This window comes from Somniosus microcephalus, chromosome 4 (assembly GCF_052327205.1).
Source record: "Somniosus microcephalus isolate GS21.2 chromosome 4, FLI_Smic_1.0, whole genome shotgun sequence".
NCBI classification, from domain to species: domain Eukaryota; kingdom Metazoa; phylum Chordata; class Chondrichthyes; order Squaliformes; family Somniosidae; genus Somniosus; species Somniosus microcephalus.
In genome coordinates, this window is record NC_140990.1 from 155,316,074 (window position 1) to 155,335,174 (window position 19,101).

At 41.9% G+C, this 19,101-nt stretch overlaps 1 protein-coding gene across 6 annotated transcripts in view; it reads right to left on the reverse strand.

Moving 5' to 3' along the window:
• Nucleotides 1-19,101, reverse strand: part of kansl1l (KAT8 regulatory NSL complex subunit 1-like) — a 125,385-nt gene that overhangs the window by 48,989 nt on the left and 57,295 nt on the right. For all 6 annotated transcript variants that reach the window (XM_085985373.1, XM_085985371.1, XM_085985374.1 and 3 more), the window contains exons 4-6: nt 18,026-18,223; nt 17,667-17,779; nt 12,297-12,486 (exon numbers count right to left, since the gene is read on the reverse strand). In XM_085985373.1, coding sequence (XP_085841499.1) covers nt 12,297-12,486; nt 17,667-17,779; nt 18,026-18,223 — 501 coding nt within the window. The remainder of the gene's footprint in view (nt 1-12,296; nt 12,487-17,666; nt 17,780-18,025; nt 18,224-19,101) is intronic.

Consider the following 19,101-nt stretch of genomic DNA (forward strand, 5'->3'; position numbering starts at 1 on the left):
AACTTTTTTTTTTTTTTTTTTGAAGAGGAGCAGGGAGTTCTTTTGTTGTCTCGGACAACATTCATCCCTCAGCCAATAACAAGTGTGACCACATTAAAAAAATATATTCATTGACTGTGAAGTGCTTTGGGACATCTGGAGATGTGCAAGTTCTAGCTTTCTTTTTTACTGTTTTGACTACCACCAGCAGGAAAATCCCATTTATGATTCCCATTTATGATCACCCAGACAATACATAATTTTTTTTTAATGTACAAGATGCAATTAAAAAATAATTTTCATATCTTTCAAATGTTTTTTGCAGTGCTGGATGTAGTTCTTGCTGCTAGTAATCAGTAACAATTATATCTGGATGGTTAAAATAGCCACTTAGACAGCTGTTTCCATCAAAACGTGATAGCAATTGAACATGAGAAACCTGTAAGTTACAATTATATTATAATAGGCCATCAGACACAAAAGATTCTGTATGCAGTTAGGATTACTTGGAAAATACATTCAAGGAAATAAACAGTAATCATGATTTAAGGAGAAATCTACCTCCAGCTTGTTTTCTAATGGGAGTTTGCTCATAATATCCATCAGAAACTCCAATCAGTTATACATGAGGCAGGCTGCATATCTAACATCCCTACTCGAAGTAGACAGCTCAGCCCCAGTGCACATACATTCACAGTTCCCAAACACTAATATTTCAGAATGCAACCCTGGTAAAAACTGCAGAAAAGCACCTTTATGTTGTTTACTCACCAACATTAACCTTAACAGAAGAAATTAAAATGTGAAAAAATTCAACTTGTAATATTGCAATTTTAATAAATGAACAAGGGCACCATTGCTGTATGAATACACTGAAGACTCGTTGGTGAGCATTTTTACCTAATGAAAAAGATCTTAAGGTCACCTTGTCCTTCAATAAAGCTGCCTTCCCTCAATTGTAACCTACTCTACTCCCATGTGTTCATCATGTTTTCATTAGTATCCTGTGAGCACTTAAGAACAGTATTTTGCCAGGCATGATCAGCTACTTCAGCTACTCCCAGTTAAGCAACACCTTGATTTAAAAATTCTCATCCTTATTTTCAAATCCCTCCATGGCCTCGCCCCTCCCTATCTCTAATCTCCTCCAGCCCTACAACCCTCCGAGATATCTGTGCTCCTCCAATTCTGGCCTCTTGCACATCCCCGATTTTAATCGCTCCACCATTGGCGGCCGTGCCTTCAGCTGCCTAGGCCCTAAGCTCTGGAATTCCCTCCTAAACCTCGCTGCCTCTCTTTCTTCCTTTAAGACGCTCCCTAAAACCTACCAAGCTTTTGGACATCTGCCCTAACATCTCCTTATGTGGGGCCATGTCAAATCTTGTTTGATAATGCTCCTGTGAAGCGCCTTGGGACGTTTTACTATATTAAAGGCACTATATAAATACAAATTGTTGTTCAGCGGAGACCATACGGTGGCATAGTGGTTAGCACTGTTGCCTCACAGCGCCAGGGACTCGGGTTCGAATCCAGCCTCGGGTGACTGTCTGTGTGGAGTTTGCACATTCTCCCCGTGTTTGCGTGGGTTTCCTCCGGGTGCTCCGGTTTCCTCCCACAGTCCAAAGATGTGCGGGTTAGGTAGATTGGCTATGATAAATTGACCCTTAGTGTTAGGGGGATTAAATACGTGGGGTTACGGGGATAGGGTGGGATATGTGTTGGTGTAGGGGTTACGGGGATTGGGTGGGATATGTGTCGGTGCAGGCTCGATGGGCCGAAATGGCCTCTATCTGCACTGTGGGGTTTCTGTGATTCTGTGATTCATACATAGAGTATGGGACCTCTTTGGTCTGTATGCCTCAGATACTCATTGAATGAACTCAACGAGGCATCAGAGGTGCCAGTAAGTTCAATTCATTCTGACAAACTCTGTAAACCTTAAACTAAAGAGCGCATTAAACATTAACCTTGCAATTGGGAAAATGCAAGATTCTGGTGGCCAAATTTCCACTTACGTTTGAGTATCCATACCTCAAAGTATAAATATAAAAACAAAAAGGGTACTTCCGGAGTGTAAGGGAAGGCAGGCAGTCCTTTTATTTTAATCAAAAGGTAATAGAGTTGTGGAATAAGTTACCAGAGAAGGCCATTGAAGTGCACATCATAATTGTGTTGAAAAGGCATTAGATGGCCTTGTGGAGAAAGAAGGAAGTGAAGGATATAATGAGAAGCTGGGTAAGTGGCGTTTATCGTGAAAAAAGTGGCATTGTTGGGCCCACTGATTTTCCTGTTCTTAAGAATTGCTACTTTGATATTTAAGGTACAAACAGGATTATTAAATATGAATTTCTACATACTTCTAGCCTACTGAAATATACCATGCAACAGTAATTATTTGTCTCCACCACCCCCCCCTTCATTAATGTAAATTATGAGATGAATTTACATTAGGCAGCATTTATATTCACTAAAAGGAATCAGGATTTAGCCTAAATCAAACTGGCTCTTCAGTGAATAATAACAAGAAAACCTACAGACTACTCTGTGGGTGAATGGTATAGTCTCCACTTTAAGATGAACCCACAAGGAACATGGCATTTTGCCCACATTCTTTATATTCATCACACAGAAGAGATTGTTAATGAATTCAGCCTCAAGAAACTATGTTTAGAACCTTTAGCATAATATGTCATTTAGGAGCAACACACTTGTTTTAATGTAAGGGGCTGCCATATAGCCAAGGCCCTCACTTAATTCAGGAGCGCCCCCCCCCCCCCCAACACAACTAACTAAGTACAGGAAACTTTCTGGTATCCGGCACTGACGGGACCGAGCTGGTGCCGGTCGATCAACACTGCCGGAGAAACCAGCGCTAATGTTAAAACATACGGAGCTTCCGAGCTCCGTATCTAGCAACAAACCCTGTTGCTTAGCAACAGCTTGCAAGCGTCTCTGTAGCTAAGCAACAGCTTCAGCTAGACGCTTGCAGAGCCAGGAATGGAGAAAAAAAGCAACGAAAAGTAAAAAAAAGTTATCTGAACCGACTCCTGAATTTTGCCGGTGGATAGAGCATTCCAGAGATTTAACCTCCGTTTAAACGAAAGTTTCCTGTAACAGGGTGAGGTCCATCTGATTTTGTGCTCCTCAACACTTGTAATTTGCATCTATGCATCATTTTAATGTTAAAACACAGCTAGAAATATGCAGGGATGAAGTATAAACAGTTTACAGCAATGGAAATCTGTTTGAGAACTTAATTTTTTTTAAATTTGTTTTTATGGGATGTAGGCGTCGCTGGCATTTATTGCCCATCCCTAATTTCCCTTGAGAAGGTGGTGAGCCGCCTTCTTGAACCGCTGCAGTCCGTGTGGTGAAGGTGCTCCCACAGTGCTGTTAGGTAGGAAGTTCCAGGATTTTGACCCAGCGACGATGAAGGATCGGCGATATACTTCCAAATCAGGATGGTGTGTGACTTGGAGGGGAACTTGGAGGTGGTGGTGTTCCCATGCGCCTGCTGCCCTTGTCCTTCTAGGTGGAAGAGGTCGCGGGTTTGGGAGGTGCTGCCGAAGAAGCCTTGGCGAGTTACTGCAGTGCATCTTGCAGATGGTACACACTGCAGCCACGGTACGCTGGTGGTAGAAGGGGTGCCAATCAAGCGGGCTGCTTTGTCCTGGTTGGTGTCGAGCTTCTCGAGTGTTGTTGGACCTGCACTCATCCAGGCAAGTGGAGAGTATTCCACTTGTGCCTTGTAGATGGTGGAAAGGCTTTGGGGAGTCAAGAGGTGATACACTCGCCACAGAATACCTAGCCTCTGACTTGCTCTTGTTGCCACAGTATTTATGTGGCTGGTCCAGTTAAGTTTCTGGTCAATGGTGACCCCCAGGATGTTGATGGTGAGGGATTCGGTGATGGTAATGCCATTGAATGTCAAGGGCCGGTGTTTAGACTCTCGCTTGTTGGAGATAGTCACTGCCTGGCACTTCTGTGGCGTGAATGTTACCTGCCACTTATCAGCCCAAGCCTGAACGTCGTCCAGGTCTTGTTGCATGCATTCATTATCTGAGGAGTTGTAAATGGCACTGAACACTGTGCAGTCATCAGCAAACATCCCCATTTCTGACCTTATGCTGGAGGGAAGGTCATTGATGAAGCAGCTGAAGATGGTTGGGCCTAGGAGACTGCCCTGAGGAACTCCTGCAGCAATGTCCTGGGGCTGTGATGATTGACCTTCAATCACCACAACCATCTTCCTTTGTGCTAGGTATGACTCCAGCCAGTGGAGAGTCTCCCCCCCCCCCCCCCCCCCCGATTCCCATTGACTTCAGTTTTATTCCTGGCTACAAGATATTCAGGAAAGATAGGGAAGTAAATAAAGGAGTGGGGTGGCAGTATTGATACTGTTACAGCACTGCAATTGGATGTGTGCTTGAGGGTTCAAAGACAGAATCTATTTGGTTAGAATTAAGGAAGAGGAGCTATTACACGGCTGGGTGTATACGATCAGCCACCAAATAATGGAACGGTGACAGAGGAGCAAATTTGCAGGCAAATTTCAAAGTTTCAGAAAGTTGCAAGAACTACAGAGTAGTGATAATGGGGAGCTTCAATTATCCTAATATAGACTGGGATAGTAACAGTGTAAAGGGCAAAGAGGGGGAGGAATTCCTTAAATGTGTACAAGAGAACTTTCTTGATCAGTATATTTCCAGCCCAACGAGGAAGGGAAGCAGTGCTGCATCTGGCTCTGGGGAATGAAATGGGGCAAGTGGAGCATGTTTCAATGGGAGAGCATTTGGGGAACAGTGATCACAATAATTAGGTTTAGAGTAGTTATGGAAAAGGGCAAGAAACAATGAAATGTGAAAATACTCAACTGGAAGAGGGCTAATTTCAGCAAGTTGAAAGGGGATGTGGCCCAGGTGGATGTAATCAAAGATTGGCAGGTAAAAAAGTAAAATGAACAATGGTAGACCTTCAAAGAGGAGATAGTTTGGGTACAGACTAGACACATTCCCACAAGGAAGGACATCCAAAGTTAGAGCCCCTTGGATGAAAAAGATAGAGAGATTAAAATGAAACAGAAAAAGGAGGCTTATGATAAATGTCAGGCTCATAATATAGTAGAGAATCAAGCTGAATACAAAAAGTACAAAGGAGGATTGGAAAAGGAAATAAGAGGGGCAAAGAGAGAATATGAGAATAGATTAGTGGGTAACATAAAAGGGAAGCCAAAAATATTTCTGAACATATAAATACAGGCAGACTATCCTTTATCCGAAAACCTCGGGACCAGCCGTGTTTTGGTTTTCGGAAAATTTCGGATTTCGGAAGGTGGGTCGGCGTCGGCGGGGGTGTCCGCAGTCGTGGCTTGTCCGTCGCTGCTAGCCTGGAATGCAATGAAGTTCTGCATTTCCACCAACAGGTCGTCGTGCTCGGTCGGAACAGGGGCCGGCGCCGCCGCGGGCTCAGAGCTCTCGTTGCTTTCGAGCCTTTGGAAGAGAGTCAGGTGGTTCCGCGGGGGGTCGTGCACACGACTTACGCTGACCCTCTGCTCAGCGTAAGTCGTGCGCCACTCTGGTCATGTCGTGCGCACGACTTACGCTGACCGAAAAAACCTTCGGTTTTTTAGAGGGTTTCGGTTTTTGGAAGTTCGGATAAAGGGTAGTCTACCTGTAGTACAATGGTAGTCAAAGGAAGGGTGGGGCCAATTAGAGACCAAAAAGGAGATCATCTTATGGAGGCAGAGGGCATGGCTGAGGTACTAAATGAGTACTTTGCATCAGTCTTCACTAAAGAAGAGGATGCTGCCAATGTCACAGTAAAGGAGGAGGTAGTAGGGAAATTGGATTGGATAGAAGTAGATAAAGGAGGTACCTAAATGTTGGCAGTGCTTAAAGTAGATAAGTCACTCAGTCCAGATGGGATGCATCCTAGGTTGCTGAGGGAAGTAAAGATGGAGATAACAGAGGCTCTGAACACAATCTTCTAATCCTCCTTGGATATGGGAGCGGTGCTAGAGGTGCAAATGTTACACCCCTTTTCAAAAAAGGGAGATAATCCCGGCAATTACAGACCAGTCAGCCTAACGTCGATGACGGGGAAACTTTTAGGGACAATAATGCGAGACAAATTGTCACTTGGAAAAATATGAGTTAATAAATGACAGCCAGCACGGATTTGTCAATGGCAAATCATGTTTGACTAATTTGATTGAGTACTTTGATGAAGTAATGGAGAGGGGTGATGAGGGTAGTGCAGTTGATGTGTATTGGGACTTTCAAAAAAGGTTTGATAAAGTACATGATAGACTTGTTAGCAAATTTGAAGCCCATAGGATTAAAGAGGCAGTGGTAGTGTGGATATAAAAATGGCTAAGGGACAGAAAGCAGAGAGTAGTGGCGAATGGTTATTTTTCAGGCTGCAGGGAAGTATACAGTGGTGTCCCCCAGGGATTAGGACCACTGCTCCTTTTGATATATATTAATGACCTGGGCTTGGACAGGGCATAATTTCAAAGTTTGTAAATGACACGAAACTCGGAAATGTAGTAAACAATGACAAGGATAGTAGACTTCAGGAGAACAGAGACAGACTGGTGAAATGGGAAGACACATGGCAGATGCAATTTAATGCAGATAAATGTGAAGTGATTCATTTTGGTAGGAAGAATGAGAGGCAATATAAACTAAATGGTACAATTTTAAAGGGGGTGTAGGAACAGAGAGACCTGGGGGTGTAAGTACACAAAGCTTTGAAGGCGGCAGGACAAGTTGAGAAGGCTGTTAAAAAAGCATACGGGATACTTCGCTTTATAAACAGAGGTAGAATACACAAGTAAGGAAGTTATACTAAAAAATTTATAAAACATTGGTTCGGCCCCAGCTGGAGTATTGTGTCCAATTCTGGCCATCACACTTTAAGGAGGGTGCAGAGCAGATTTACTAAAATGTCATCAGGGACGATACGAGGGGGGCTGGGGTTATTTTCCTTAGAGCAGAGAAGGTTAAAGGAGATTTGATTAAGGTGCTCACAATCATGATGGGGTTTGATAGAGCAAATAAGGAGAAACTGCTTCCAGTGGCAAAAAGGTTGGTAACTAGAGGACACAGATTTAAGGTAATGAAATTAAAAAGAACCAGAGGAGAAAGGAGGAGAATTTTTCTTTTTACGCAGCAAGCTGAAGTGTACTGCCTGAAAGGTTGGTGAAAGCAGATTCAATAATAACTTTCAAATGGAATTGGATAAATATTTGTAGGGGAAAAATTTGCATGGCTACAGGGAAAGGGCAGGAGAGTGGGACTAATTGGATAGCTTTCAAAGGGCCGGCACAGGCACAATGGGCCAAATGGCCTCCTTCCGTGCTGCATCATTCTACGATTCTATGGCTCTAAGGGCGTGCAAGTGTTGGGGGGGGAGGGGGGGGGGGGGAATTCCTGTACTGTATACATGCAGTCTAAGAATAACGTATTATTTATTGCATTTAAAAGGAATTGTTGCCGAAATATTCTGTGGCTCCCAGCATTAAAAATGAAGAAAGTGCAGTTTGTTGGTCCACGTACAATAAAAGCTCAATAACAACATAGAAGATAGGAGCAGGAGTAGGCCATTCAGCCCCTCGAGCCTGTACCGCCATTTAATGAGATCAAGGCTGATCATCCAAATTCAGTACCCTGTCCCTGCTTTCTCCCCCTATCCCTTGATTCCTTTAGCCTTAAGAAATATATCTAACTCCTTCTTGAATATATTTAATGATTTGGCCTCAACTGCCTTCTGTGGTAGAGAATTCCACAGGTTCACCACTCTCTGGGTGAAGAAATTCCTCCTCATCTCTGTCCTAAATGTCTTACCCCTTATCCTTAGACTATGACCTGTGGTTCTGGACTCCCCGGCCATCAGAAATATCCTTCCTGCGTCTAGTCTGTCTACTCCTGTTAAAATTTTATAAGTTTCAATGAGATCCCTCTCATTCTTCTAAACTCCAGCGAGTATAAGCCCAATCGACCCAATCTCTCCTCATACGTCATTCCTGCCATCCCAGGTATCAGTCTGGTGAATCTTCGCTGCACTCCTTCCACGGCAAGAACGTGCTTCCTCGGATAAGGCGACCAAAACTGCACACAATACTCAAGGTGTGGTCTCACCAAGGCCCTGTACAACTGCAGCAAGACATCCTTGTTCCTGCACTCGAATCCTCTCGCTATGAAGGTCAGCATACCATTTGCCTTCTTAACCACCTGCTGCACCTGCATGCTTACCTTCAGTGACTGGTGCACAAGGACACCCAGGTCTCATTGCACTTCCCCTTTTCCCATTCTATTGCCGTTCAGATAATAACCGGTCTTCCTGTTTTTGCCACCGAAGTGGATAACCTCGCATTTATCCACATTATACTGCATTTGCCATGCATCTGCCCAATCACCCAACCTGTCCAAATCATACTGGAGTTTCTCTGCATCCTCCTCACAGCACACACGCCCACCCAGCCTTGTGTTGTCTGCAAACTTGGAGATATTACATCTAGTTTCCTCGTCTAGATCATTTATATATATTGTGGATAGCTGGGGTCCTAGCACCGATCCCCACTAGTCACTGCCTGCCACTCAGAAAAAGACCCGTTTATTCCAACTCTTTGTTTCCTGGGATAAGGCATAATGATGATGTTACCTCAGGCATACATTTACAATCTGGACGAGTGAATTGAAGGAATACTGTCGAAAGAATCTTAAATTTCCACTTAGTGTAAAGTGTCTGCTGCTGGGCTTCTGATCTCTTGGCACCTCCAAGTACCATTAGTGCCCAGGAAGCAGGAGGCCCTCAACAAGGAAACAAGCTAGCAGTACTAACACCACACATCTGATTTTTCTTCCAAAAAAAAATTAGGCTCACTATGGGTGGGACCATAAAAACACTGGCCTAATTTTTAATGTCACGAAAAGAATCTGTCCTACACAGATAAAATCAGAATGATGAAATTTCAACCTTAATAATTTGCATTTATATAGCAGCCTGTCACATGAAAAGGACTCAAAGCACTTCATACAATGAATTTCTTTTGCTGTCCAGTGACAGATACATAGACAAACATGCCAGACATTCGGTGCCAGATATATCCCACAAACTCAATTAGATAAATGCTCAGTTAACCTCTTCCACTGATTTAGGCAGGGTACGAGGAAAATTCCCTGCTGTTCAATAAATAGTGCCACTTTTAATGTCTGCTTGAACCACCAGAGCTAGCAGAACAATCCCGACAGAGCAGCACTCCCGGCGTACTGCACTGGAATGCCTCTGCAGGCAATCATGTCACCTGTGCAGAGTGCACAGATTCAGCCTTTTAATTTAAAACTCTATTTAACTCGCAAGCTGAACTAATGCCACATATAGTTCCAAATGCAAGTATATACTTACATTGTAGGGACGAGTATCATTTTGTGCACTAACTGGGCACCACACCTTAGGAAGGATATATTGGCCTTAGAGGGAGTGCAGCGTAGGTTTACCAGAATGATACCTGGACTCCAAGGGTTGAATTACAAGGAGAGATTACACAAATTAGGATTGTATTCCCTAGAATTTAAGGGGTTATTCGATTGCAGTTTTCAAGATATTAAGGGGAGCTTATAAGTTAGGTAAAGAAACTATTTCCACTGTTTGGGGAGTCTAGGATTGGGACCAGATTGAGCCAGACCTTTCAGGAGTGAAGTTAGGAAACACACAAGGGTAGAAGTTTGGAACTCCTCCACAAATGGCAGTTGACACTAGGTCAATTGTTAATTTTAAATCGGAGATTGATAGATTTCTGTTAACCAAAGGTACTAAGGGATATGAGGCAAAGGCGGGTAAATTGAATTAGGTCACAGATTAGCTATGATCGAACTGAATGGCGGAACAGGCTCAAGGGGCTAAATGGCATTGTTCCTATGTTCCTAACTATATTTCCAGCAGGAAAATTATAAAGTCCAATCCATTCCTAATAATAGATGATACCAGGATTCAAAATCGACGAGACAAGAGAGTTCAGATACCGGGACAATTTCACTTGGTAGAGAAGGCTAAAGAGAGATTTATTTGAGGTTTTTAAAATTATAAAGAGAGTTTTGATAGGATGAACATGGAAAGACTATTTCCTCTGATTTGAGTCAGTGACAAGGGGCCATCAACTGAAAATTGTCATGGAGGCAATGAGGAGTTAGGACACATCACCCACTTCCTCAATGACCTACACTGATTCCCTGTCTCCCCCCTCCAACACATTGAATGTAACTTCCTCATCCCTATCTTTAAAATGCTCCATAGCCTTGTTACGCCTATCTCTGCAACCTGCTCCAACTTTATCTTTCCACAACTTTTAGTTCTCAACTCTGACCTGTGTAGCCCACCCTCTCTTCACCACAACTCTGGCAGCAGAGCCTTCAGCCACCTCCGCCCTACTCTCTGGAACTCCCTCCCTAAACCCCTCTGCCTCTACTTCTTTCTCTACTTAACATTTTTTTTTTTTTTTTTTAATTTATCTTTTCAACCAAGCTTTCAGTCATTTCTCCCATAATGGTTATTTATTTCCCGCCCCCACCCCCGTAAAGCACTTTCATTTTCCATGTTAAAGCTGTTGATTCAATGGATATAGAAGTGAGAAGAGTGCATGATGCTCCAGATAGAGCGAGCTATGTCCTGTATCATTCTATAAAACAACTCAATACAACAGCTGTATGAGTTATGAGGCATAATCGCAGAGGAAATTGAATTTTCAAACTAATTCACTTTTTAAATGGAAACTAATTTAAACAATAAGAAATTCCTTGTTCTGAATACATTATAAATTACACAGATAGGAGTGGTTTTACTAGTCACTTAATAGTTACTCATCATTAACATTTTTGAGTTGAGTGGCTTTTTATGTCATCACCTGAACCCTTCAATGTCTTACTGTTTTGTAATGCACTTCTGGCTACATATTGTCCTGTATACAATGGTTCAAGAGTGACAGCATTATTTCACAAACTCGATCTTGTCACCCAAGTGAAGAACTGGAGTCAATATTTGTTATGTTAAATGCGCAGAGGATGAGAACCAAAAGAGGCAGATTCCACATCTCTTGCTTCGTCAAGAGCACAGATGGCCAGGTTTGGGTTCAAAACTGAATTGTGATTGTCAATATGGAGTGTCAAGTACAAGGTGCAACATACTGAAACAGCTCAACAAACATTTGCACAATTTGTACAGGTGACACATAAGCTGTGATCATGATGTCAAGTTCTATTGTTATCTGCTGACATCTACTAGGAGCAAATTGTGATTTTCTCTCCATCTCTGCTGAAGGTGCTAACTCTTGCTGGAGTACACTGGCAGGTACCAGTAGTTCGCCAATATATTACCGATATAATTTGCCTTCATGCGCAAGCTAGGCAGCTGGGTATTCAACTGTGCAGAACATCACAGTTGTGTCTAGCCCAGTCCAAAGCCTACATCCAAACTGGCATCTACACACAAACGTTCCAGTGGGTACCACTGTACAGTGATCAGGAGTGGAAAACATTACCTGATTTTTCCTCTTCTTCAGCTCTGAGACCCCAGTTGAGATTGTACATCTTATTGCTCCTCCAGGCATTGCCTTCACCCACTAAGCCGTCAAGAGAGCTTTCACTGTTTTTAAAGTTGCACTGCCTGATGATTAGTTTAGTTTCCTCATGTGTAACTCAAAGATTAATGAACAAGTCATATCTGCATTCAAAGTTACCAAACATAAATTGGTGTGACCCACACATTGCCTTTATGACAGTTAAAAAAAAATTTTGCATCCCATTTATTTTAAGATACTCCACTACAACTGCAAGAGTTAACCATCAGTAACAGAGTTTGTGCATTTGCAACGCTAAACTCTGCCCTTCACTCATACACACATTAATTATATCAATAATGTCTTCAATATCAATAAAGTCTTCAAAATGACAACCAATATTACACAAGTAGAATACTTCAGTTTCTACCTAGAATTTTTAAAAAACCTGATAAAATTTGATCATTTGGCCAAAAAATAGTATAGATGATACAGTGGGTCAAACACGAATGTTTACTTCTAAACCCTGGGTTCATATCAGCTCAAACTGATGAGATGGAAGTCTCCTGTCTGCTGTCCTATTTGAAATGAGTTTGGGAAGTTTCAATCTAGTACCTAGTGAGCCCACAGCTGAAAACCTCCCATAATTTGGCACTAGATACCTGAAATGAGAAGTGTTCCGATTCTTAACAGTAACTCTGCTTTGATGACCATAAATTAAAAACTTTTTTCTACCACACTTGTTCCAAGCAGTTCAACTCACCTTTCTGCTTGTATTATAAACAGTACTGAAAAGTCCACGTTTATGTTGTGTATGGAGAGGCCTAGTTCTGGCTGATGTGTCATCCGTAGAAAGAAGCCGCTGTGCAGTCCTGTCCAGGTGCTTTTTCTTAGACAGACGTTCCTCAGAACCAGAACTGTTTGAAGAGCTAGACTCGTCATCACCTAAAACACTAACAGCCACAGTTATTTTTAAATATTATATGACCCTTGGGTAAAATAAAATAAAACTATTTTCTTTCATTAAAAAAGAACTATTTGAAAAGAATATATTTCCATCAAAGGCCAAATGCAGCAGCTAGCGGTACTTACAACAGTTACAGAAGTGGTCAACTTTAGCCACAAAATGCTGCCCACTCGCCCTATTGCATTAAACAGGCATGATAGAGCTCCAATGTAATTGGAGACCAATTGCCTATGGGTCTGCTGGCACCACAACAAATAAAAGTTTTCATATTTATGCTTTGTACATTAATATTTCAATAAAATACAAATTAAGCTGTCACAACCTGATCAATCAGTAGCCTGTGTATGAAAGAAATGAGGCGAGTGGAAGCACCAATCTTCCGATAAATCGATATTTTTCAGAAAACCACCACTCCCCCAGTAAATAGTCACACCTTAGTTTAGCACACTTATCAAAGTTCTTGTCTTACAAGATGTCAAAGTCTCATTCATAATTACTTCTCATCTGTTCTGGGTAGAAGTCAAGTGAAAGAGAGAGAGTCTTGTTTTGGTAGTTGTTTCTCTTTACATGGAACCTCAAGAACCTTCTGTACAGTGAAGTGACCGCAACATGGACGCATTCCTAATCTTTTCTCAAATAAAAAAATTGCCACATTTAATTCTGTAAGTATACATTCAGTTCATAGTGTACTGATTGTTGTATAATGGCTTTATGTATTAAGTGGAGTTACTAACATATCTGTGTAGTACAGTACAGTATACAACTTGAGGTTATACCACTCATACAAGCAACCAGGTCTGTAGTTATGGAAGTTATCCTATAGTTATTGGGCAGTTACGGGATGTTTTGGGGGGGGGGGGGGCGCACAGGAATGGGGCCATCTCTTGTCCCTCCAAGTTGGGTCATCTGGTTCAAGGTGGAGGAGGAAGTTGGAAGTTCCTGGGCATGGTAGGACATCAAGAAAGGAACCCCAATTGCTTACCCAACTTCAAGCACAGTCCATGTATTACAAATCTCCCAAATAGACGTCTACATGTTTTAGTCATGAAAGTCATTGTCTGTTAAATGTTTTGCGACATCCCGAGAACTTGAAAGGCACTATATAAACTCAAGTTATTTTGTTCTTTTATTGGGGAGGAAGAAAATGCACTTTCTTGCTGCGAGTGGCAAAATAACCTGCATTTTCCAGTGGGCCCAGTGTCCGTGTAAGCCCAGGTAGGATCAGCTTGAACGATTTAACAAACTGCATTCAAAAAGTTTGATTTCAGTTTATTCCACGGGTTCACATTTCTAATGACTCAATAAGTTCAGTTTAGCACGTAGATTCTGAAGTAAATGTGCTTTTCTACTGTTCTCAAGCCATCAGCTCCTGATGTGGGTCTCATGCAATCATTGGAAACAGCAAGCTCAACTCATCATATTTTGTAAAGGTTTTGCAGTGGTAATGACGGCAAAACTGTCAGCATTCGCTGTCATTACCCCTCTGAAACTGTTATCAAGTTCTGAAGATAGCACAAGCGCACATAAACACGGAAATCCAGAAGCTGCTGTCAGTGATACTATGCTTCTCCATAGGGTGCACTATTGAACTCCCCGGAGCCAGCAATCTTTGAGAAATTACTGAACTGACGAGAACTTAAGTTTTCACCCGGTAATATCATTCTTAAGCCTTGTTGAATGAGGTGTAACTGGGTTTTTAAATTGCATACTGATTCATAATTACTGCTGATCAACCGTTCTGGCCCTGAAAAACTAATTTTATATTTGTGGAATGTCAAATTTTAAAAGTTCCAAATTGTTTTTAAAAATAATTTTTTCTTTTTTAAAAATTTGTTCCTGATATTTCAGCTTCTACCATAAGCCCATGTTGTATGTCCCAATCTTTATTTTGCTCTCTAAAATTATTAAAAAGTGAAGGACAATCTGTGCATTTTACTTCCTGGTTTGCTGTCTGAGAATTCTTCAATGTGATTGGTTGCTTAGCCAGCTTGATGACATCACTATAGCTGGACGCTGGAGATCCCCTAGACTTGACGCCAGCATGAAATTAACGTCAGGAGAGCTGAAATTCATGGCACAGAGATTGCTAGATTTTTGTGGTCAGCGGTGAACGCAGTTGCTTCACTGCTGACCGCAAATTTCGGGCAATGTCCAGGAAGACCCGTTTTAAATTGGAACTTTCCAACTTCAGGTGCAGTCCTTCTATTACCTGCTCAGATCGGGAAATCTCCAATAGACACTTCTACATGTTTTATTCATGTAATTCATTGGCTGTGAAGTACCAGAGAACATAAAAGGCACGCTCACCCAGAATTTCCTCACACTTTTCAATTCAACAACAGGATAAGATCCGTGTTCCGCCAGGATTTTTCAAGGAAATTTGGGCATGACATATGCTGACTGCGTCAAGACCTTGCTACATGTGAATTTCATCGATCATTTGCACCACGTTAAAATACTTTATAAATGTTGAACCCAATCTTCCTTTCTCGAGTGAAAACTTTGAGCGTCAGCACATAGCTCAACAATCCAAGTCCAGTAATCATTTTTGTTTCCTTTGTACTTTTTGCAGTGCTGCTTGTCTTTCAGAAGGTACGGTGACCAGGAACAAATGGAACAGTCCAACTGTTGTTGGGTAAAATGCAAGTAGATTTGTGCATGAAGTACCATGGTTTGTACATGGTCATGGGCTGCTCCAGATCTTTCTGGTCAGGACTATTTAAAAACATAAGAAATAGGAGGAGTAGGCCATACGACCCATCAAGCCTGTTCTGCCATTCAATACGATCATGGCTCAACTTCTACATCAACTCCACTTTCCCGCCCTATCCCAGTATCCCTTGATTCTGTTAGTGCCAAAAAATCTATCTATCATAGTCTTGAATGTACTCAACGATAATGTTTCTGCTAATGTTTTTTGGATCTGCGGCCCCTTTAATGGGCTGCGCGGCCCATTGAAATTTCCATGCACGTGCGGTTTTTCCATCTAAAAGTCGCTGAGCAGATTGCGCGGGACCTCCAGACCGCTGCTCGCCATGCAGCTTAAAGGGAACATTGCTCAACAACTGAGCATCCACAGCCCTCTGGGGTAGAGAATTCCAAAGATTCACAACCCTTTGTGTGAAGAAATTACTCATCTTAGTCCTAAATGGCCAACCCCTTATCCTGAGACTATGATCCCTAGTTCTAGACGCCACAGCCTGGGGAAGCATCCTCTCAGCATCTACCCTGTCAAGCCCCTAAGAATTTTATACGTTTCAAGGAGATCACCTCTCATTCTTCTGAACTCCAGAGAATATAGGTGCATTCTACTCGCTCTCTCCTCACAGGACAGCCCTCTCATCCCAGGAATCAATCTAATGAACCTTTGTTGCACCCCCTCTAAGGTTAAGTATATCCTTCCTTGTGTAAGGAGACCAAAATTGCACACAGTACTACAGGTGCGGCCTCACTAAAGCCCTATATAATTGCAGCAAGACTTCCTTACTCTTGTACTCCAACCCACTTGCAATAAAGGCTAGCATACGATTATTTGCCTTCCTAATTGCTTGCTGTATCTGGACATGAACTTTCTGTGATTCGTGTAAAAGGACCCCCAAATCCCTCTGAATACCAACATCAACTAGTCACTCACCTTTTAAAAAATCTTCTGCTTTTCCATTCTTCCTACCAAAGTGGGTAATTTCACACTTCCCCACATTATACTCCATCTTCCACCTGCTTGCCCAATCACTTAACCAGTCTATATCTCTTTGCAGCCTCTTTGCGTCCTCCTCACAGCTTACTTTCCCATCTAGCTTTGTATCATCAGCAAACTTGGATATATTACATTCGGTTTCCTCATCCAAGTCATTGATATAGATTGTAAATAGCGGAGGCCCAAGCACTAATCCTTGTGGCACTGCACTAGTTACACCCTGTGCTCACTGACCTACATTGGCTCCCGGTTAAGCAACGCCTCGATTTCAAAATTTCAAATCCCTCCATGACCTCGCCCCCTCCCATTCTCTGTAATCTCCTCCAGCCCCACAACCGCCCCCCCCCACCCCGAGATATCTGCGCTCAAATTCTGCCCTCTTGAGCATCCCCGATTATAATCACTCAACGATTGGTGGCCATGCCTTCTGTTGCCTAGGCCTTAAGCTCTGGAATTCCCTGCCTAAACCTCTCCACCTCTCTTTCCTCTTTTAAGACCCTCCTTAAAACCTACCTCTTTGACCAAGCTTTTGGTCACCTGCTCTAATTTCGCCTTATGTGGCTCGGTGTCAAATTTTTTGTCTTATAATACTCCTGTGAAGTGCCTTGGGACGTTTTACTATGTTAAAGGCGCTATACACACACACACACACACACACACAAGTAGTTGTTGTTGCCATCCCAAAAATTACCTGTTTATTCCTACTCCGTTAACCAATCCTCAATCCATGCTAATATATTACCCCCCGAGCCCTAATCTCATGTAACACCTTATCGAATGCCTTCTGAAAATCTAAATACACTACATCCACTGGTTCCCGCTTATCTACCCTGCTAGTTACATCCTCAAAAAACTCGAATAGATTTGTCAAACACGACTTTCCTTTCATAAAACTGTTTTGACTCCGCCTAATCATAGGGATTTTCCAAGTGCACCACTGCCACGTCCTTAACATTAGATTCTATTTGTACATATGCTTTAACTCAAACTATATACATGTTCCAAGTTCAACAGTGTACCTAACTAATATCAACAAGTCTTCCAGGAAGATTCTTCAGCACCAGTCACGACAACAAAATCTTCTAACGACCCTATTCCAGCAATGTAGACTCAAATTCCCCTAACAAAGATTTGGAGACAACACAGATGATCCGGCACTCTCCCAGATAGACCAGAAGACTTAGAAGGTATAAATTCAGTTAAACTCCTTATCTTTTCAGCTCAAGGACGTGCATTTTATACCCCCTACTTAGACTCAATCTAACACCACAAAGAACTTTTGTACTGGTTTACATGGGTCAGTAATTCTAAAGAGCTGCATTTGATTAACAGTACTTTGGCAACAAAAATATGACATTCAGTATTACAGCAGAAATAATCTAACCGTCTGTGACTCACATTCCTGCGTAGGAAATGCAAAATGAGTTACCAATTATCTGTTCAAAAGACAAATTGACAAGTATTCCTACCTGCAGACGATGCCATCAAGACGGCTGCATGTCTTACAGGAGACAGGAGAAGAAGCAGGAGATAAATTGAGTGGAGGAATCAAACTGTTGACGGATTCTGTTAGCTGTGCACTCTGTAGACAATTAATAAACAATCCTTTCAACTTCTGTCTCCAAGAGCATGATTCTGTGTATGTGCAGCAAATACCTAACCAGCATTGTTCCATCTTGAACTATCCTTAACATGTTTTAAACTGAAGACAATCTTACAGAACTTAGTTTCTTTATCTCTATGTTTTTTCGTGTAATAGATTGTGACTGTAATGCTACTGGCAGTGCAAGTAATGAACTGGTTCCAGCTTTAGACATTTTCTTTCTACCTGTTTATCTATATTCCTTAGAAGAAGCGAAGGACTGCTTGGTGACATTTCCAAATTGCATTCCAGGGTTGAATCCTTCATCTCTGCAATAGTTTTATTATCCTCGACTGTGGCTAATAAAGCTGCTGCTTCTGTCAACTGCACCTGCTGTTTGAGCATGTCTTCGGAAGGCTGACAATCGTCCAGGATCACCATTCCCTAGACAACAACAATTACACAGAAATGACCGGAGTTAGGAAGCATTTGACGATATCAAATTGTTTCAAGTGAACAATCTTTCCTCATTAGCTAACAAAGTAACCTTCAAAAGATTGTTCTGAAAGATGAAATACCATACATGTAAGTGGCAGGTTACATAACAAATTAATAACACTAAACTTAGCTTACATCGATGTAATCCTAAACAATGAGTGATGAAAGACCACTTACCCTTTGGGCCCAATCTTGTCCTCATACAACATCCACATAAGTCACACTTTCCAACAGGAGTCACTGGGTAATGATCAGGAGTAAGAGCCTAGGCAGGTTTTTCGCTCCTAGCTCAGGGGGTGCGGAGGACAATTAAAATACCCCAACTGCAACACTGACCGAGAACAGTTAACTCAACAGACCTGGGGTGATACCTGGAATTTACCTGATCTAAATGGCTTAGAGCCACACCATGTGATGCAGTTTCCCACTGAGCCATCAGAGGAACGCCAAATAACTTAAAAATACAACAGTCACAGCCTTTACTTTTAAACTATACATGGGTAAAACTTGCTATCTCTTATGCAAACATGCAAAACTTATTTCATCTGGATAAATACCTGAAGAATCCTTCTGTAATAGAATTTTTTTTTAATTTTTTATAACAGCACTTGGTACTATAATGTTACAAATGAAAACAGAAATGCAACCTTGGCTCGATGTGAAATGAGTTTGAGAAGTCTCAATCCTGCTGCTAATGGGCATGGGCCTACAGCACAAAACAACTTCGAGTTTAGCAGGCAAATTTAATTTTAATTTTAATTTTAATTGAACTGGCAAAGCCATTCAGATAGGATGTTTGATGTGGGAAATTGCCACATTAATGC